Raw genomic sequence first — 22,711 nt, 5'->3', positions numbered from 1 at the left:
AAAAAAGGTGGGACGCTCTGAGAGTTAGTGTGGACTTGTTGGGCTGAAGGGCCTGTTTCTATGCTGTAGGGATTCTATGATTCTATGACTCTCACTACTGCTTCAGTGTTCACGGATGTCAGCTTTGAAACCTCAAACAGCCTTTAGTAACCGACCACAGCAAAGCAAGGATGGCCTTCATACATGGCAAGGTCCAGGACCAAAAACAGGCCCAGGGTTCATCAGGAAATCCTGCCGGAATAAGAGATGCCGCCATTCACTACTGTGTATGGCATGTGTATTACAATTAATGACAATGTTCTCTAATTGTTTCAAGACCACTAGCCAACAAATGTTACCATAAGCTCTTGCTCTGCACATGGTCATACCTTAGTGAATGCTCTGAAGAGAGTTGCTCCACAGTGAGTGTTAATTATCTATCAATCATCAAAACCCAACAATCCTTAACAGCAGAGAAGTGCCAACTGTGTCTAAAGTCTCTATAGCACAAGCTGTGAACTGAGCTCCAGGCCATTCTTGTGCATAGTGATCCTCCTTTTGCTCTTCCCTAATGAAGTGAGGCTTGTTTGGCGAATTTGGCCAAGATAATGCTGATGCCCCAAAATCTTCATCAAAAGATGTAAGCACATTAACAGCGGCTCTAGAAACAGCATCTGACAGTGCCAGAGTTTGCCCTGGACATACGGAGTCTGAGGCAAAATCATTGAACGCAAAGATACATTTTTACCCAACTCTTATTGACTGAGTCAGACGATCAAATGCTTATGACAGAAATCAATCATGACTTTTAAGTCCGAGAGATAAAACAAAACCTTTCACAGGTCTACGTAACACAGAAACACAGAAAATAGCAGCAGAAGTAGGCATTCGAGACCGTGCTGCCATTTAATATTTTCATGGCTGGTCACCTAAGTCAGTACCCTGTTCTTGCTTATCCTTAGACCTCGATCCCTAAGAACGATATCTAACTCCTTCTTGAAAACATTCGATTTTTGGCCTTAGCTGCTTTCTAAGGGAATTCCACAGGCTCACCACTGAGTGAGTGAAGAAAATTATCCTCATCTCAGTCCTAAGTGGCTGTAACTTTAAAGTGTGACCCTGGTTCTGGATTCCATGATCAACAGAAATATCCTTCTTGCATTGACTAGTTCTATTAGAATTTTATAGATTTCTATGAGATCCCCCTTCATTCGTCTAAACTCCAGCGAATATAGTCCTAACCAAGAGATAGTAGGAACTGCAGATGCTGGAGAATCTGAGATAACAAGGTGTACAGCTGGATGAACACAGCAGGCCAAGCAGCATCAGAGGAGCAGCAAAGCTGACGTGTCGAGCCTAGACCCTTCTTCAGATTTCTGAAGAAGGGTCTAGGCCCGAAACGTCAGCTTTCCTGCTCCTCTGATGCTGCTTGGCTTGCTGTGTTCATCCAGCTCTACACCTTGTTATCGCTATAGTCCTAACCAATCCAGTCTCTCTGCAGGCACCAGACTGACCAGTCTGGTAAACCCCTGTTTCATTCCATAGCCAGAACGTCTTTTTGCCCAAATGCTAAACCCAGGTCTCTACGGCCCATAACACCTTTGATGCATGATTTATGGAATTTCATTAACCTTTCTGGTGGTTCCTGAGAGACAGAGTGCCCCACTACCTGTGGCTGATGCCTCCACAGCAATAATGATGGGGAATGCTGGGCTGTAATAGCCTAAGGCATCAATGGAGGTCAGCACATCCTCCATCTTCTGAAAGGGCATCGCTTGTGCTTGCAACTTGCTCCAAAGATATCTCAAGAATTTTGGCTCAGAAGTGAGGTAAGATAAAAACTAATTGAATAACTGGACCCAGAAAACATAACAGATTGCGAACCGATTTTGGACTCAGGAAGTCTTTTATTGTTTTGATTTTCTGAGGATCAAGCTACATCTCATCCTTGCCGGTGATGATGTGATCTAAGAAACTAATGGAATCCCGAGGAAATATAAATTTGTCATCGAGCCTAAGACCTGCCGCTGCCAAACATTTTAGGACTTTATGTAATATACCTTGGAGCTGAGTAGCTTCAGCATATGTCAGGATATCATCATATAAAATACAGCATCACTGTGCCTGTAAAATGCTACACATAGTGTATTAGAAATCTCCAAAGAAGAGATATCAAGGAAAGTTGACTGAACCCATCTATCAAAATGAAGGTGATGAAGAGTCAATACGTTTTATCCAGAAGGACTTGCCAAAAGTAACTACTGGCACCCAGCTTTGCAAATATTCCACTGGTGGAAAGCCAAACCTCCATCTACTGTGGACAAATGATTTCAAATCTGTTTCTTGATCTTCCCTCCTGGCACAATGTTCAAGGCAGCCAATCCCATCACTGTCACTATTGTTTGTATGTGGTTTTATGCCAAACATGTAGATTTTTCCGCTCAAGACAGTCTGAACAGTAAGCAAGGGGAGGCAATGGCCTCGTGGTATTATCACTGGACTGTTAATCCAGAGACCCGGATAACATTCTGAGGACCCAGGTTCGAATCCTGCCACAGCAGATGGTGGAATTTGAATTCAGTAAAATATATCTGGAATTAAGAGTCTAATGATGTCCATGAATCCATTGTTGAATGTCAGGAAAAACCCATCTGGTTCACTAATGTCCTTTAGGGAAAGAAACTGCCATCTTTACCTGGTCTGGCCTACATGAGACTCCAGACCTACAGCAACGTGGTTGACTCTTAACTGCCCTCTGGGCAATTAGGGATGGACAATAAATGCTGCCCAGCCAGCGACATCCTCATCCCGTTAATGAATACAGGAAAAAAAAAGGTCAAGAACAGTCTTTGGGCTTCTTTTTTAATTCAGCTTATTACACATTAAGTCTGGATGCTACCACGTACGATAATCAGAGGTATACCAGTCTCTAAACTTACTGCTCCATTATTAAAAAAACTGTTCTCTCCATGCACTTCTCTCTATCTGAATGCCCATACTGTGCTATTTATGCCCAGTGAACAGCAGCTCATGACATCACCAAAAGTTTGCTCCAGGTTCTAAAAGGCCTTTTTACACTGCCTCCACCTTTGATGCATGTGCCATCAATCTGTATCAACTACAAAATGCACTGTAGCAATTTACTAAGGCTCTTTCAAAAATACCTTCCAAACACACAACCTTCACTATCTAGAAGGACAAGAGCAGCAGATGCATGGGAACACCACCTGCACATTTCCCTTCAAGTCACACACCAGTCTGACTTGAAATATACCTCAGTTTCTTCTCTGTCAGTGGGTCCAAAGTCTCGGAGCTCTCTTGCTCACAGTGCTGAGGGCACACTCTATACCACACAGATTACAACAGTCCAAGATTGCAGTTCACCAGCATCTTCCTCTCAAGGGTAGTTCAGGGCAGACAATAAATGCTCAGATTCCAGGTATGAATAAAAAAAAAGTCTTCAAATTTTTGCAGATCTCAGGCCAATTCTGCAGAGTCGGAGACTCTACAGTAAATGGCTACTGTGTTTGCTTAAAGGGCAAACTCCACAAATGAAATGAATTTTATTAAACCATATAAATACTTGGAGTGCAATGTACAAATTGGAAAATCCTTATGATTATCCTGTTTGCTGCAGTAATGACTTTAAAAAAAACTAGGTTAAAAAGTTACAAGATAACATGTTCTTTCTTTTTATCTTGCAGTACTGATTACACCAGAGTTCAAGAATCTAAGCCTGTGGAGCGACAGTATAAATATCAATATAATTCATCCACTATCGGCATTATTTTCCAAATATGAACATGAGATGGACAGAGCTATTTAAAAATCTGCTGATTGTTCTGCATACCTTCCAAACAAACTGCACACATGTCAAGCGAGAAACCCAGCAAAGGTTGACAGCTGAAAAAGATCTGTAAACCTGGACCCAATGGCACACAAAGACAAATAATTTGGAGTTAAAGTACAGCAGAACTTTCTCCACATTCCAAACCTCCCACAACCCACAGCCCTCCGAGATCTCTGTGCTCCTCCAATGCATGACCCCAGTTGCCATAACTGCACCATTATCAACCAAACCTTCATCTGCCCAGGCTCCAAGCTCCAGAATTCCTTCCCTCCTCCATACGCGTCTCTGTCTCCTTTAAAATGCTCCTTATTCCTCGGATTGGTCACTGGTTCCAATGTATGAAAATGTTGGGCAGCACGGTGGCTCAGTGGTTAGCACTGCTGCCCCTCAGCACCAGGGACCCGGGTTCGATTCCACCCTCGGGCAACTGTCTGTGTGGAGTTTGCACATTCTCCCCACATCTGCGTGGGTTTCTTCCGGGTGCTCTGGTTTCCTCCCACAGTCCAAAGATGTGCAGGCTAGGTGGATTGGCCGTGCTAAATTGCCCACAGTGTTCAGGAATGTGTAGATTAGGTGGGTTATAGGGGGATGGGTCTGGGTGGGATGCTCTGAGGGTCGGTGTGGACTTGTTGGGCCGAAGGGCCTGTTTCCACACTGTAGGGATTCTATAAGCAGCTGGTTGTCAAATTTCATTTGGTAATGCTGAAGATAAGCATGTATGAGGTTTTTTAAAATAACGTTAAAGGAGCTATATTAAGGCAAATTGTTCTTGTTGTTTTTATAGAACAGCACAAATAGTACTATATTACATCCAAGGTTTATATAGTCAGGGCACAGTTGCAGTGGAGATTGCAGGAACAAGATACCATTTCAATTCACATATTAGGGCCCATTTAATTAAACTTTGGCTTGGAATAGAACTGACTAACCAGACCTTGAAAGCAGTCTTAAGGATATTTATCTTCCAGATTAGGGATTCAATGTCACAGGAAGTCCTGAGCTAACAACAGAAACGAAAGAAAGCTTGCATGCTCAGACAGAATTGAACTCATTTCCCAAAGGCAAAAGTTTATGAAAGGGCCTCCTGTACTTCTTTTCATTTCGGAATATGTTGATACCAGAGTGTTCCCCCCCACAATATCAAATGGAAAAGAAAATGGGTGTACACAGGTGATGGTTCATGGTGCCATATCATCATCTGTCGACAGGAATATTGCACAGCACCAAAAAGACTCAAGCTTGATCAAAATAAAATTTAGAAAGAATCATGTCCCTACAGGAGGAGCAGAAGTTCTGTTCTATGTAAAAACCTCTAGTGACAACCCCGAGACCTTTCTCCAGGAATCTCGTTTTCTATTCTTTGGAATTGTTCTTTGAGAAAGCTCAGTTCTTCTGCCTCTTCATTGAATCCCCGTGTGGCCATTGCTTTCACCTATACACCAGTCAAGCTGGCTGGAAGGTAAGCTGACAGCGGTGTGGTGCTAATGTCAGCCTATGGCCCTTTGAGATTATGATGACTTTTACTTAATGTGTCTCTAATTGCAGTTTTCACTCCAAGGCCAGTAGTAGCAGTTTCTGTTTCAGTCAGCTAGAACCCAGTCAACATTCAGTAACACTTGCCTTGCCTTCACCATCACCAGTCCAATGAACCCCTTGAGCACTCCAATATATAGCCAAGTGCCGCCAAGTGAACTGGGGCAAAGTTTAACCCTTCAGGGCTGCTGTTTAAATTTATTCTAGAATAGACCAAGTTCACTGGAAAGGTCAGTCACATCGGCCCTAACTTAAGTTTGCACTGGCCAACACAAATGGACGTCAGAATTAACAAAATGGAGGCAGAAGTATTATCATCACTTAGACCTGACCACAAAGATGAACCTCTGCATTTTAAATTCAAGGAGACTGGAGAGAGCTCCAGGGTTCCAGTCAACTCCGGGATGGAATCGATTGTATTCCCGGAGCCAATATCCTGGCATTAAACAAAGAACTGTGGATGCTGGAAATCTGAAACTGAAACCAAAATTGATGGAGAAATTCAGCAGATCTGCAACAGCTGTAGAGAGAAACTCTGCTTTCTCCCTACAGACACTGCCAGACCTGCAGCAACTTCTGTTTCTGTGCTAATATCCTGGTAACAGCACTGCACCTACACCACGCTGGCTGCAGTAGGGTTATAGGAAGGTACTCACTATCTCCTTCCCTCGGGCAAGTAGGGATGGACAACAAGTGCAGACCCAGCCACCGACACTCCATGAATTCATTAAGAAAAAAGCTACATAAGAATAAATTGCAAAACGAATTAATCGGAATATAAAAACCAAAAGAACTGCGGATGCTGTAAATCAGGAACAAAAACAAAGTTGCTGGAAAAGCTCAACAGGTCTGGCAGCATCTGTGGAGGAGAAAACCTCCACAGATTTTCTCCTCCACAGATGCTGCCAGACCTGTTGAGCTTTTCCAGCAACTTTGTTTTTGTAATCGGAATATAAATACCTGCAGCCATTTGAGCCAAATTCTTTCACTGCGATAAACGTACAAAATGTACCAAGGGATTCTCATTAGGCTGAGGCACTGACAGTTAAACCCATTCTTCACCATGTTTCAGAGATGATGTTCTTTACCTCTCACTCTCTTCAATGGTCTGGTCCATATATTGGAAGAGATCTTGGAACAGCCTGTAGCTGGAGAGACCATTAATTTTGTATCCATAACTTCTCTTCCAGTATTGCTTCAGATCACCCAGATATTCCAATACCTGAAGAACAAATTGACAATTGGAACAGCTAGTACAGCAGAGGTGACTTTTCTTCTTTATTTCACAGCGGAAACACGGTTTTACGCTAATTAATCCTTATTCAAGGAATTAATTACATTTACATGAACAAACCTCACAATCAGACTTACAAATGCCATGCTGGAACCAAACCAATGTTTCCCACACAATGGTGGTGCTTTATCTAATTTTCTGTGGTGGAGTTTACATGTTCACCCCAGGTTTCCTCCCACAGTCCAAAGATGCCCAGGTTAGGGTGGATTGGCCATGTTAAATTGCCCAGTGTCCAGGGATGTGCAGTTTAGGAGGATTAGCCATGGGAAATGCAGGGTTACAGGGATAGGGCCCAGGGGCTGGGTCTGGACAAGATGCTCTTTCATGGGTCGGTGCAGACTTGACGGGCCTGTGAGGACTCATAGTGTCGAGGGTGTCGGTGGAGGCGAGATGGTGCTGAAGAGTGACAAATTTCATTCCAACATCCGCAGCACAGCAAAGGGGACTCATGCCTGGCCACCAGGCCCATGGCCTGTGACAGAGTACTTAACAAGAAGGACTGTAAACTTGGACACTTTCTTTATTTCTTCATTCTCCTGCCTTTATATCCAATGTTTTGGTTTATTTTTCTGTGTTTTAAGATGGTGCCAGAGAGTGGCAACACTATACAACACTTTTCACTGTATTCTGTAACAAGATACATGTGACAATGAATCAATCAAATAAAAAAAATTAAATGGTGTCTATCTGCATTGTAGGGATTCGATGAATCTATGACTTATAGTGTTAATGAACACACTGCTTTTTAACAACGAGAGGGAAAAAAGCACTTGAAAACGTTGCACTATAAAAAGTGTTGTATAAATTGCACAGAACCTTGCAGCTGCTGTCCTTTTCAACAAAATGCTAGTGCTAACAACAAATCCTTATATTTCGATGATTTACCAAGCTCAAAAAGGGCAGAATTAATGTTAATTCTGCTTTGTTTCCTGCTGGAGAGATGATCATTTTAGAATTAGCATTAGCTTTATTGCCACATGTACTCACAGGAGTACAGTGCAAATTTTATAAGTCACCACCTGTGGCACCATCTTAGGTACAAGGTACCTAGGCACAGATTTTTCAGCACAAGCTCTTAGGAAAAAAAAATTGAATATGAAAGAAATAAGAAGTCCAATTACAAAACACAGAAATAAAAAATTCAGATGCTTGATGTCTGCTGGCACTAAGATCATTCTAATGGCTCTGACTGTGGTCATTCCGAGCATCTCTTTTGTGATTGTAATAGGTTCAATGATCCTGGTTGGAATTTTTCTTTATTCGTTGATGGGATGTGGGCATTGCTGGCTAAGCTAGCATTTATTGCCCCACCTTGAACTGCCCTGGAATATGACTGGTTTGCAAGGCCATTTGAGAGATCTTTTATGTGTCAACCATGTTGCTGTGGGTCTGAATTCACATGTAGACTGGACCAGGTAAGAATGGCAGATTTCCTTTCCTCAACGGACAATAATGAACTAGACAGGTCTTCACAGCAATCGATAATGGTAACATGGTTGCTAACGGATGAGCTTTTAATTGCAGGTTTTTCTTCAAAATAAAGTTGAATTTCGCCATCTGCCGTGATGGAATTTAAACCCATATCCTCTAATGCATAATTCTGCAGTACGGGTCCACTGATGTTAACACTACATCACTAGTAACAGTGAAGTCTATTGTATTTCCAGTGGTCCCTACCAGGACTGTGCACAGTCTATTGATTCCTGCTGAGGTCCTGTTGCTAGATACTGTGTGAATTAGGATTTGGCCCTGCTGGTGTTCCTGCCCACTGATCATCAGTGTTAACTCACATGAATAAATAAAGCCTGTCAGATACAACCTTTAGGGAGGGAGGGAAACAAAAATTATGAGATAAAAAGAATGGGGAGTAATAATGGTTCTAAACTTATCTTCAAAATTGATGACTCATGATCTTCCCCACATGATAACTGTTATAAAGTGGACGCCCCCCACCAACAAGAACTAAAAAACCAAAACATGCAAAGAGGTGTGTCTTGCCCTATAACCTGTAAAAGGAGTGTGAAAAGTGGCGTAACCTGCCTTTCAGCAACTTCTAATGTTAAGTAAAATAAATCCCTAACACTCACTTTACAATCAACAAGTAATAATGTATTTATCTAACTATAACAGTGAACAAATTAACTAAATTATTAACAAACCGAATAAACCCTGTCTAACTATCAACTATTCCTGAATAAAACAAGATTCTAATGGTATGCTGTTTAAATAAATTCAACTCCTACTTATATAAAATAAAAAAAGAATTTAGTCTCTCAAAATTATAGCCAGGTTATGTGTTTTCTGGAATGTTCTGTGCCTTCTCCATCAAATGTTTCATCAGGAACGCCTTTTCCATCGAATGTTCTGTTAGGAATATTAACTAGTTGTGCCGTAGGTACCTTTGATTTAGATGATGCTTTCTTTAAACTTTAGAGAAGACTGTAAGAGCCAGCAATTCTCTTTTCAGAGCTGAGAGCTATTAACTCTGGCAGATGGCAGTTCGCTCTCCTGTCTTTGTCCAACTGCCCTCTCCTTTTATACCCTTGATGAAATATCGATATTTCTTACAATAGGATTAGTCACATTGTCAAAACCATTACGTTTAAATTTAATTGGTTTTTGGTATCTAGATGCCTGGTTCAAATTAATTGGCTAAAGTCAAAACTTGTTGTCTTGGTAACAAAACAAAACTGCTACATGGCTTCCTAACTGTACGGCCTTTGATACGAATGTTTCAGTTCATGTGTTCTCTGTGTACCTGCAAAACCATAAGCTGCTCCCCACTGACATCCTTTTTGAGTCGCTAAGCATAGAAAAAGCACATTATCTTTTAAAGGGACCACACCCTGCTTTGCCCCTTAGCATTTTACAAACACCAAATTCTAACTTCCTGCCTCCCAATCCACAAGTACTCTACCTAACTTCGCAATGAAGACCCACTGCTACTTTAACAGGCAAGAGATGGACAACAATGCAAACTTGTCAGTGATGCCCACATTGCAAGACTTGAAATGTCAGAAAAGGCATCCTCAAGCATTCAGTAGGTAAGGTGACCCCTTTAGAAAACAACAGTGGAGAAAACGAGACAAAGGACAAATCTCTGCTCAACTGAACAAACACTGAGCCTGCAACATTGTCCCAGAATAACCACAAATTATAAACTTCAAAGTGTAATGTGCTGCAGTATTGGTAACAGGCTCAGAGAGTAAGATGTCAAGATCCATGACATTATTTCAGAAAAAGAGCAGAAAAATTTTCCTTAGTATAATAAAAACGAAACAAAGACCTGCGGATGCTGGAAATCTGAAACAGAGACTGCAATGGTGGACGTCTGGCATCATCTGACGACAGAAAGAGTTCATGTTTCAGATTCAGTGACCCTTCTTCATCGATTTGTTTTGTTCTAATTATTCCTTGGCCAATATTTGTTCCTCAATCAATTGTTTTAAACAAAATAATTAGCAGCTCATTGTCATATTGTGGTTTGTGGGAATGTGCCTTCAGCAGGTTAACTTCCCTACATTATAACAGAGCCAACACTATGCAAGTACTTCACAGACAGGCAAATGTTTCAGGATATCCAGAGATTGCAAAAGGTGCTCGCTCTTTCTTCTCCTCCAGGTATGGAAAGGAGGGGGCAAGAAAACCTTGTCATTTGTAAAATTATGGCTTCCTCCAGAAAAAAGTGCAACATTTCAGGTTTTCGGTAACATGCCAGTTCTTCAGCCTCAGCACTGAGTCTAGCTCTAAGATCACAAGAATTAGGACCAGATATAGACCATTTAGCTCCTTGAGCCTGCTCTGTCCAGTGATTAGAAAATGATCGATCTGACCGGAGCCTTAACAGCTTGAATCTGTTTCCTCCCAATAACACTTGCCTCCATTATCCATCTAGACACTGTCTAAATCAGTATTGAATTGATGCAATGATCTAGCCTCCACCACTTCCTGGGGAACAATATTCTACATGGTAAACCCCCTGAAAGAAAAACAAAACTCCTCAATCATGGTCTTAAATGAGAGGCCCTAATGATTAAATTGTGTCCCCCAGTTGCATTCTCTCCCACAAGAGCAGACACCCTTTCAGCATCCAGTCCCCTTAGGATCTTACAACTTTCAGTAAGATCAACTCTCATTCTTCTAAACTCTGACCAGTATTTTTTTCTCTTTATTTGTTTGCAGGATGAGGGCTAGGCCAGCATTTATTGCCCAGAGGGCAGTTAAGAGTCAACCACATTGCTTTGGGTCTGGAGTCACATGTAGGCCAGACGAGGTGAGGATTACAGTTTCCTTAACTAAAGGACATTAGTGAACCAGATGGGGTTTTCCCGACAATTGACAATGGATTCATGGTCATCACCAGATTCTTAATTCCAGATATTTATTGAATTCAAATTTCACCAGCTGCCATGGTGGGATTCAAAACCAGGTCCCCAGAACATTACTTGGGTCTCTGAATTAACAGTCCAGTGATAATACCACCAGGACATCGCCTCCCCAATAGGCTCAAGCTGTTCAAACTTCTTCTCATAAGTTAACCCCGTCATCCCAACGATCAGTAAACAAACCTTCTCTGAAGTGCTTTTAAAGTAATTATATCATTTCTTACATAAGGAAGCCAAAACTGTACACAATACTCCAGATGTGATTTTACCAACACTCTGTACAACTGTAGCAAAACGTCTATCCTTACACACTCTATTACCCTTTAGAATCCCGATAGTATGGAAATAGGCCATTTGGTCTATTGAGTCCACACTGACCCTCCAAAAAGTATCCCATCCAGATTCAGCCCTCAACCCTATCCCTGTAAACCCACATTTCTCATGGTTAACCCACTTAGCCTGCACACTATAGGCAAATTAACATGGCCAATCCACCTAATCTGCACATCTTCGGACTGTGGGAGGAAACCAAAGCACCTGGAGGAAATCCAAGTAGACACGGGGAGAATGTGCAAACTCCACACAGATAGTCACCCGAGGGTGGAATCGAACCAAGGTCCCTGGTGCTGTGAGGCAGCAGTGTTAACCATTGAGCCACCGTGCCTCCCTTGCAATAAACAGCACAGTTAAATTTGCATTTCTAATCACTTGTCGTACTTCTACATTAATACTTTGTAATTTATGAACGAGCACGTCCAGATTCCTCTGTGGAATTCTGCAGTTTCTCGCCATTTAAATATTGTACTGCTTTTCTATTTTATTTCTGCCAGTGGACAACTTACCATTTTCCAATATTATACTCCATTTGCCAAAATTATTCCCACAAACATAAGCTTCCCAGATCCCTTTGTAGACTTTGTGTGTTTTTCTGACAACTTACTTTCCTACCTTTCTGTCATCAGCAAACCTAATTCCATACATTCTGTTTTTTCTTTCAAGTTATTCATCCAGATTATTAATAGTTAAAGCCAAAGTACTGGTCCCTGTGGCACTTCAACAGTTACAGTCCCTTCATCCCTACTCTCTGCTTCCTGTTGGTTAACTAATCTTCTACCCCTGATACTCTGCTATCCCCAATACCACAAACCTTTATTTTGTGTAGTAACCTTTGATGTGACATTTTATCAAAATCCTTTTGGAAACTCAGGTACACCACATTTACAGACTTCCCTTTACGTATCTTGCTCTGTTACTTCCTCAAAGAAAACTAGTAAGTCAAACATGAGATTTTCCCTTACACAAAAACATTTTTTCTAACATTAATTTTGAAGGATATATTTTGGGAAGTGTCACCACTAGAAAATACTGTTGAGATTTACTTTGTCTTTTTACCTCTACATCTTCCTTTTCAAAAACGTCACACCAGGGGGAAACTATGCCTTTAAGGATGAACTCATAGGTGCAAAGATAGAACGTTGCTTCCACCATATCTGTAGAAGAAAGATAAACATATCTAAGTTACAATTCTCTGCATTTAACTGAAGTCCTGTTTGTGCTTATTGTAATTCAGCTATGCTTAGCTCAAATCAGAGAAGTTACTTTACAGCACAAAACATTATGCTCATTAAGGAAGACAATGAAGAACATTTATTTTCTCATTATTCTGACTGAAAATGCAGATTAATTTTAACTACCGCCATTCCAAATTCGCAGCATTAATTTGGTAAAATATTTATGGTAACAGTTCCAACCTGCTCTCTCTCTCTCTCTCTCAAGTAATTTGAAATATTGCACTGGAAGCAAATCAGAATGGGTTTAGCACCACCATGCGGTCCATACTGTATATGACAGCAAGTGTGCAAATTAAACACAAGGGGCAACAAGGTGTAGAGCTGGATGAACACAGCAGGCCAAGCAGCATCAGAGGAGCAGGAAGGCTGACGTTTCGGACCTAGACCCTTCTTCGGAAAATCCGAACAGAGGTGGAATAGATAATCCAAATACTACTATGAATATGCATTAAGAGGCTCATCCAAGAGTCCAATATGACATTAACACTAGTTAAGAGTCTGATTCAGCCTCAGATAGAGAGATGGGAGGGAGATGGAGGGCTGGAGTCAGTAGTTAGGGAATGGAATATCTTTGTCTGAATCACTGGAGAACGCCATAATCAATGGTAACCAGCAACATCCCTGGAGTATAATAAATTATTTTAAAATTGAAATAATTTGTAAAAGAAGAAAAATCAACACGAATAAGATAGAAGCAAATGCAACATGTGAGCATGTCACAAAAATAATTTCAAACCTTGCCAACAAAAGCAAGCTGATTCATGAGTTTAGTTAATAAGCCAAATACCCCTCAGGCCTTATGGAAATCTTATACCACCACTATAAATATTGCATCTGCTGATTGTTATTATTTACCCTTTCTGTAATTTGTCTGTAATAATTAAATAAGTTAAGTGAAGCAAGATCGCCTTTGAAGTATGGGCTGACTACTCTTTGGTATATATTCAGTTTCCAAATATACTTCAATTACATCTTTGAAGAAATATTCTATTATCTATCCTGCCACCGATATTCAAATAATTGAGTCTATAGTGCCCTGGTCATCTTCTTCATTCCCTTTAAATTCTAAAAATCTCATTTATTATTTGACACTGTATTTTATAATTTTTTTATTTATATCTAGAATTACTTACATTCCTTCCCAAATTCTTTCATTGCGCTACACACAATCCATCTTAATCAGGGGGTTTATCTTTTCTAAGTTTGATTAGTTTAACAATTAAATCCCTCCTTCTATTTGGCTCTCTTCCACGTCTAGAAAAGTAATTATGTAATATTTCTACCATTTTACTGCCATTATCTGTATCTTTATCTTGAGCAGTTGTTAATGGACTACTCCTCAACTTTCTTTATCAATTAATCTGTAGTTACCTCAGCTTTTATTTTTATAGTCTTTGAGAATTCAATCTCACAGTTCCTCTTTGCTTTCACAATTTTTTTCTTTTATAACTTCTTTATTTTCAGTTCAGCACTCCTTGTCATGATTAGCTTGTTTGTATTTTTGTTTTTGAGAGGAATATACTTCTCAACAAATCTACTGCTCAATTTTTCATCTCTTTCGTTCCAGTATACTTTCTGAGTTCCTTTCTCTCATGCTCTTCAAACTGGCTTTTTTTGATAATCTTTTACATTTGTCATACTTTGACTGATGGATAACTGACTGACTGAGACTGACACGTTATGACTGCTATTGCCTAGACATTGTACAGTACCTACTTTCGTTATCTGCTCTGGCTCACTTTACATTACCATATCCAGCATGGTATCTCTTGAGTTGTGTCTTTTGTATATTGAGTAAGAAGATCCCTAACCACACTGTGAAATTTCCATTCCGTTACCTAACTTTTCCTCAACAGAGTCAGGAGTCACACGATATCAGGTTATAATCCAACAAGTTTATTTGAAATCACAAGCTTTTGGAGCGCCGCTCCTTCGTCAGGTGCAGTGAGAGAGCAGAGCACACAGACCCTGGGTTTATAGGCAGAGAGATCAAGGGCAGAGAGATCAGAAGATCATACAACTGGTGTGATTGGAGTGTCAGATGAGAAGTCTCTGCAGGTCAACAAGAGTGTTAGACGGTGAGTAAAGTAAACAGCTGAATAACCAGCAGAGGGATCACTTTATAATCCGATTAACTGAGGCAGAGAGATAATTACAAAAAATAAAAAAACAAGGTGGTGCTGGAGACAAACTAAATGACAGGAACTGCATGTCGAATTCAAAACTGTACAAACTAATTAAGGTAGAGAGATCGTAACAATTCATCAACGTGATGCTGTCAAAACAGGACAATAAGGGAGATGTTACAGATACAGAGCAGTGCAGTGGGGTCATCCGAAGTGCGACATGAACCCGAGATCACGGGTTGAGGCCTTCTTCATAGATATGGAACTTGGCTATCAGTCTTTGCTTGGCAATTCTGTGTTGTTGTGAATTTCGAAGTCTGCCTTGGAGGGCAGTTACTCCATGGATGACCTCACGATACTGCACTTTTCTAGCTTCCACCCTAAACATATTAAAGAAGCCATCCCCCATAAACAGGCCATGCACATAAACGGGATCTGCTCAGATGAGGAGGAACATGACGGACACCTGAAGGTGATGAAGGATGCCCTCATAGGAACAGGATACGATGCTTAACTCATCGATCGCCCATTCCGACGTGCCACAGCGAAAAACCGCAACAACCTCCTTGGAATACAGACACAGGATACGACCGATAGGGTACCTTATGATGTCTAGTATTTCCCCGGAGCAGAGAAACTACACCATGTTCTTTGCAGCCTTCAATATGTCATCAATGACGATGAGCATCTCGCCAAGATCTTCCCTGTGCCTCCATTTCTCGCCTTCAAACAACCACCAAACCTTAAACAGACCATTGTTCATAGCAAACTACCCAGCCTTCAGGACAACAGCAAGCACGACACTATACAACACTGTCATGGTAACCTCTGCAAGACATGTCAGATCTTCAACACGGACACTACCATCACACATGAGAACACCACCCACCACGTACACGGCAGATACTGATGTGACTCGGTCAGCGTTGTCTATCTCATATGTTGCAGGCAAGGATGCCCCGAGGCATGGTATATTGGTGAGACCACGCAGACACTACGACAACGGATGAATGGACACTGCACAACAATCACCAGACAGGGACATTCCCTCCCTGGTCAAGGCCATTCGGCCTCCGATCTTCAGGTAAGTGTTCTCCAAGGCGGACTTTGAGACATAGACAACGCAGAATTGTCGAACGGAGACTGATAGCCATGTCCCGTACCCATGAAAATGGCCTCAACCCATGATCTTGGGTTCATATCACACTACAGGCAACCCCACCACACTGTTCTGTATCTGTAAAACCTTCCTTGCTGTCCTGTTTTGAAAGTACACCTTGATACATTATGATCACTCTACCTTAATTAGTTTGTGCAGTTTTGAATGAAGCACACGATTCCTGTCATTTAGTTTGTCTCCAGCACCACCTCATTTTTAATTTTTTGTAATAATCTCTGTACCTCACTTAATCAGATTATAGGTGGTCCCTTTGCTGGTTATTCAGCTGTTTACTTTACTCACCGTCTAACACTCTTGGTCACCTGCAAAGACTTATCATCTGACACTCCAATCACACTAGTTGTATGATCTTCTGATCTCTCTGTCCTTGATCTCTCTGCCTATAAATTCCGGGTCTGTGTGCTCTGCTCTCTCACTGCACCTGACAAAGGGGCTGCCGTCCAAAAGCTTGTGTGATTTGAAATAAACTTGTTGGACTATAACTTGGTGTTGTGTGACTTCTGACTTTATCCATCCCAGTCCACACTGGGACCTCCACTTAATGGTTTCCACAACAGGAACAATTTGCCCTTATGTAGCGCTTCTAATCTGAATCATCATGATGAGCTTCACAGGTGAATTGCAAAACTAAATTTGGAACTAAGGCACGTTAGGAGATCTTATGTGAAATAATCAGAGTTTGATAAAAGGGGTAAAGTTTTAAGCAGCACCTTAAAGGAGAAAAGACAGACAGAGAGGGTTAGGGATAGAATTCATAGTTTAGGACCTGAGCAGCTGTGGTCTCAGCCACCAGTGATGGAAAGATTAAAATTGGATTAGATGAGTGACGATTAGAGGAATTTGTTCTTGGTCTTAGTTGGGACAGACAGCACAGATTTCCAAAGGTTTAATTTTATTTAATAAACTAATGAACTAAGTGATGGAATGAGCTCCTAAAGAAAGTGGTAGAGATGGGTACAGTTACAACATTTAAAAGACATTTGGACAGGTACGTAGTTTAGACAGATATGGGCCAAATGCAGGCAAATGGGACTAGTTCAGTTTAGGAAACCTGGTCAGCATGGACGAGTTGGGCCAAATGGCCTGGTTCCTTGTTGCATGACTCTATGATTCTATTACTTATAAAAGATAAACTCCCTTGTTGAGATGGCTTGTGTCTAGCACACTAAAAGAAGTTTGGGAAGAAATGGAAGTACTTCTAAATCCAAATATAAAATAGTTATATATTAGAATGGTGCCAGATGACTGGCAGATAACAAATGGGATTTCTTGATTTAAAAGGGGCGATAGAACAAGACCAAGGAACTATAAACTCAATTATTTGAACATCAGTAGCAGGAAAAATAATGGAATATTTAATCAAAGATGTAACTGAAATTCATCTGGAGGCTGCAATGCAGATGGCCAGAAATGAGTGTTCTGCAATAGTCAGGTCGACAGAGAAAAAAGGCACAGGAGAGGTTGCAAGTTCCAGTTTAACATTGTTTGTTAGAGTTGCTGTCTGTGGTTTGCCTGTTTTCCAGGCCTTTTGTCATGTTCTGTCCCCATTGGCTTTCCTCCTGTTCCTGCTCTGCCTGCAGTCCCTTTAAACCACCTGGCAGTCTCCACCACAGTCCACCTCCTGTTTCCACTCTCCACTTCCCCTTCAACACTCCAGTGCCTGCTTCTGACCTGCCTCCCATTCTGAACTTGCATCGGGGCTCATTCTCACTGCACTGACCAGTTTCTGACATGAGCTGAGGGCTGATCAATTAAAACTTCAACAAACCATAAAACAAAGGCTATTTGTCCCCTTGAGTCTGGTCTGCCATTCAATGAGATCATGGCTCATCTGATAATCCTCAACTCCATTTTCCAGCCTTATTTGCCAACCCTTGATTCCCTTACTGATTAAAAATCTGTATCTCAGATTTAAAAATACTTTATGACTCAGCCTCAACAGCCCTTTGTGGCAAAGAATTCCATAGATTCACTGCCCGCTCAAAGAAGAGACACCTCCTAATCTCTGTTTTAAATATGCAATCCCTTATTCTGAGATGATGTCCTTTGATCTTAGACTCTCCCGCAAGGGGAAACAAGCTTTCTGCATTTACCCTATCAAGTCCGCGAAGAATCTTGTATGTTTCAATAAGGTCGCCTCTAAACTACAATAATTACAGGGCCAACCTACTCAACCTCTCCTCATAAAACAATCCCTTCAAACCAGGTATCAGCTCAGTCAATCTTCTCTGCACTGCCTCCAATACCAGTACCTCTTTCCTTAGATAAAGACCCAAAACTGTTCACAGTGCTCCTGCTGTAGTCCATCTAGTGTGTTACATATTATTAGCAAAACCTCCCTACGTTTATGCTCTATTCCCTTTGAAATAAAGGGCTGCATTCTATTTGCCTCCCCTATTACTCACTGACTGCAATTTTAACATTCACCCTACTTACAGTACCTGTATTCTCAGCTGCACTGCAGTTATTCTGCATTTAATTTATTTTCTTCTACAAGTTATTTCATTTACAAATTTACATTTGGAAATGCACACCATTTCAACTGAATAATGCTGTTAATTTGTTTTTCCACTGAGAAAGTCTGGATGTACCTAGCTGTAAAGTTCTTCTTCTGTATTTATTGTTTTTTTTATTTTGTGAATTATTTCAACTGTAAATACATAAATATAGCAGAGTATTTCAATTTATGTGTTTGTTTCTTCTAAGGAGAGAAACCTTTGCAGGAAACTAATTCTGACTTTAATATTAATTCCTATGGGGAACAATCCTTCACGAAAGCTGGTTAACATAAAGCTAAGTGAGGGTATACTGCATCTTTTCTGTAGCTTAATTTCCTACTAAGTAATGTTTAGTCAATGTTGATTTTATCTTTTACAGTAAAAGTCTTAAAATGTAGCATCTTGCTGCGCAATTCCTTGCTTCATTCCATTTTTTAAAAAATTGAGTCTTTGCAGCAATAATACTATGGGAAAGCTGGGAAGGATTTGGAGGTAATAGCATGTACAAGGTATTTGGAAAGGAGGATTCCCAGTTAGGGAATGACAGGTCTGTTAGGGTGGCATGGTGACTCAGTGGTTAGCACTGTTGCTTCACAGCGCCAGAGACCCAGGTTCAATTCCACCCTCAGGCGACTGTGTGTGGAGTTTGCTCATTCTCCCCGCGTCTGTATGGGTTTCCTCCGGGTGCTCTGGTTTCCTCCCACAGTCTAAAGATATGCAGGTTAGGTGGATTGGCCATGCTAAATTGCCCATACTGTCCAGGGATGTTTAGGTTAGGTGGGTTAGACATGGGAATTCAGGGGTAGGGGAATGAGTCTGGGTGGGGTGTTCATCTGAGGGGCAGTGTGGACTTGTTGGCTGAATGGCCCATTTCTACACTGTAGGGTTTCTGTGATTCTGAGAGGGAGGTGGGTAACTGATCTATCTTGCAATTTTTTTTGCTACACTGACATTTCCTCCATTGGGAGGGGTGGCGTACTGATAATATCACTGGACCAGTGATCCAGAATCTGAGACAAATATTCTGGGGTGTTATGGGCCAGACCAGACCATCTCAAAATATGTTCAGAAGGCAGCCTAGACCCTGGCCTTTTCTTATTTCAAAGGTAAATGCGAGGTACTGTGTTCCAGATGCAATTCAATTGGTCAAACTGTTCGACGTTACGCAAAACTCAATTTATTCAAACACATAGTTAAAATACAACTAAAGAAAGAGGAACTTGGAATTTCTTAACTCTATTGGAAAATTTAACAGAATAATAGATTATTTTATTACTAAACAGTAACTATGCCAATATAGTATCATCCCATAAACACACCCATGGCAAAAAGGCAAATTTAGAAAAACAAACTGTCTCACCAGCAACATAGAGAAACATGCAACAGCTCCCCAGACAGAGTGTAGCAGCTGGGAGAGATTCACTGCCTTCCAATCCTACGAAACCCCAGCAACAACTACCAAAAGCTAACTAAAATCCTGGATCTGTGATAGCTTGATCACACTCGCTCAGGCTGCTTCTATTGTTCCAACTTTAAAAAAAATCCCAAGACCTGACAAGTTATTCATCTACTCATAGACTGCTCAACACCTGTCTCCCAATCTCTCTCTCTCTTGGAAAGAAACCAGGACAAAACACACCTCTTACAGCCACAGCATCATCACAATGGCAGATGTGGAATTCAAATTCAATAAATATCTGGAATTAAAGGCTGGCCTGATGATCATGTGACCATCGTCATAAAACCCCATCTGGCTCATTAATTCCATTTGTGAAAAAGTCTGCCATCCTTACCTGGTCTGACATATGTCACCTCATGGCAATGAGGTTGATTCACAATTTCCCTCTGACAAGGCCAGGCAAATTGCCCTATTATATCAAAACTGTCACAAAATCTACACAAAGGAATGAAACTGAACAGATCACCTGGCACTGGAAATGACAACAGCAAGCATGGCTCTCTCATAGAGTTATGCAGCATGGAAACAGACCCTGCTGACTGGATATCATAAACTGATCTAGTCCCACTTGCCAGCATTTGGCTTGTATCCCTCTAAACCCTTCCTATTCATGTACCCATCCAGATGCTTTTTAAATGTTGCAATTGTACCAGCCTCCACCACTTCCTCTGGCAGTTCATTCCATACATGCACCACCCTCTGCATGAAAAAATTGCCCCTCAGATCCCTTTTAAATCTTTCCCCCTCACCTTCAATCTATGCCCTCTAGTTTTGGACTCCCCTGCCCTAGGAAAAAAAATTACCTCAGCCATTCACCCTTTCCATGCCTCTCATGTTTTTACAAACTTCTATGAGGTCACCATTCAACCTCTAATGCGCCAGGGAAGACAAGCCCCAGAGACTATTCAGCCTCTCCCTGTAGCTCAAACCCTTCAATCCAGCAACATCCTTATAAATCTTTTCTGAACCCTTTCACGCTTTCTTATAGCAAGGAGATCAGAATTGAACACAGTATTCCAAACGTGGCCTGTACAGCCATAACATGACATTTCAACTCCTTTACTCAATGTTATGACCAATGTTGTCACCACCCTGTCTACCGCTGACTCCACTTTCAAAGAACTATGAACCTGCACCCCAAGGTCCCTTTGTTTAGCAACACTCCCCAGGGCCTGCCATTAAGTGTATAAATCCTGCCCTCATTTGCCTTTCCAAAATGCAATACCTCACATTTATCTAAATTAAACTCCATTTGCCACTGCTTGGCCTATTGTCCCATCTGATCAAGGTCCCGTTGTACTCTGAGGTAACCTTCTTCGCTGTCCGCAACACCTCCAATTTTGGTGTCATCTGCAAACGTACTAACCATTACTCCTATGTTCACATCCAACTCATTTACATAAACAACAAAAAGCAGTGATCCTTGCAGCACACCATTGGTCACAAGCCTCCAGTCCAAAATACAACCTTCCACCACCACCCTCTGTCTCCTGCTTTGAGCCAATTTTGCATCCACTTGGCTAGCTCACCCATCAGATTACATTTGATCTAACCTTTTTTCCCATGTAAGCTAGCCAGTCTGCCACGTGGAACCTTGCTAAAGTCCAGATGGACAGTATCCACTGCTCTGCCTTCATCAATCATCTTTGTCAATTCTTCAAAAACCTCAACTAAGTTAGTGGGACATGATTTTCCATTAATCATTAATCATTTTTTCCAGACAATCTTACTGGGCAGTTTCTTTCATAAGGAAATGTTCACTGAGATTTAAACTAAATTCAAAAAGCAAAGTTGTCAATACTGCAAAAGTCCTTCTGACGAAAATCGTGGGCCTAGTGCCAAACTTGCCAGAACTCTACCACAGACTGTACAAGGAACAGCCTGACAATATCATATTCATAGAATCATAATGTCCCAGACATCACCATCACCATCTCTTGCGATTTTCTGTCTCCACCACAAGGGCATACAGTCGGGAGGGTGTTCCCTGGGACTGACTCCAGACCCCAGGAAATTTCATGGTAGGAGGTCAAATCTCATGCTGATAAACACCTTCTGACTCTGCCCCTTCTCCTCACCCTCAGCTGGTGAATTAGTACTCCTCCATCTTGAAAAACATTTGCAGGAAGCAATGCGGGTAGCAAGCACATTGAAAGTACTCTGAATGGTGGGGGGGTGGGGCGGGGGATGTGGTGTGGGGGAGCTTCAATGTTCCACACCAAGAGTAGCTTTGTATTTGGTCATCCATGAGGTGCTGTGGGCCATCAACAGCAGCAGAATTGAACTCCAGCAGAATCTGCAATGTCATGGCCCAGCTTATCCCTCACTCAACCGTTACCATCAGGCCAGGAGATCAATCCCAGTTCAATAGAGAGTGCAGGAGGGCATGCCAGATGCAATGACAGGCATACATAAAATTGAGGTGAAACTCAATTGGTGAAACTGTAAGTCAGGGCTACCTATATTCCAAACATAGGAAGCAGCATGCAATTGTCAGGGCGAAGCGGTCCCTAAGCCAACGGATCAGATCTAAGTTCTGCTGTCCTGCCACACAGGGCAGCATGGTGGCTCGTGGTTAGCACTGTTGCCCCACAGTGTCAAGGATCTGGGTTCGATTCCACCCTTGGGTGACTGTCTGTGTGAGTTTGCACATTCTTCCCATGTCTGTGTGGGATTCCTCCCAGAGTCCAAAGACGTGCAGGTTCGGTGGGTCAGCCATAGAAAATGTGGGGTTACGGGGACAGGGTGGGGATGCTGGGTCTCAGTGAGATGGTCTTCAGAGGCTTGGTGTAGACTCAATGGGCTGAGTGGCCTCTTTCCACAGTGTAGGGATTCT

The 22,711-nt window shown here is 41.6% G+C and overlaps 1 protein-coding gene across 2 annotated transcripts in view; it reads right to left on the bottom strand.

The window, feature by feature from the left end:
- The window catches only part of minpp1b (multiple inositol-polyphosphate phosphatase 1b), a 96,346-nt gene that overhangs the window by 57,449 nt on the left and 16,186 nt on the right, over window positions 1-22,711 (bottom strand). For both annotated transcript variants that reach the window (XM_020511245.2, XM_020511246.2), the window contains exons 2-3: window positions 12,434-12,531; window positions 6,451-6,584 (exon numbers count right to left, since the gene is read on the bottom strand). In XM_020511245.2, coding sequence (XP_020366834.1) covers window positions 6,451-6,584; window positions 12,434-12,531 — 232 coding nt within the window. The remainder of the gene's footprint in view (window positions 1-6,450; window positions 6,585-12,433; window positions 12,532-22,711) is intronic.

This window comes from Rhincodon typus, chromosome 20 (genome assembly GCF_021869965.1).
Source record: "Rhincodon typus isolate 14 chromosome 20, sRhiTyp1.1, whole genome shotgun sequence".
NCBI lineage: Eukaryota > Metazoa > Chordata > Chondrichthyes > Orectolobiformes > Rhincodontidae > Rhincodon > Rhincodon typus.
This window is presented reverse-complemented; position numbering and strand designations above follow the sequence as displayed.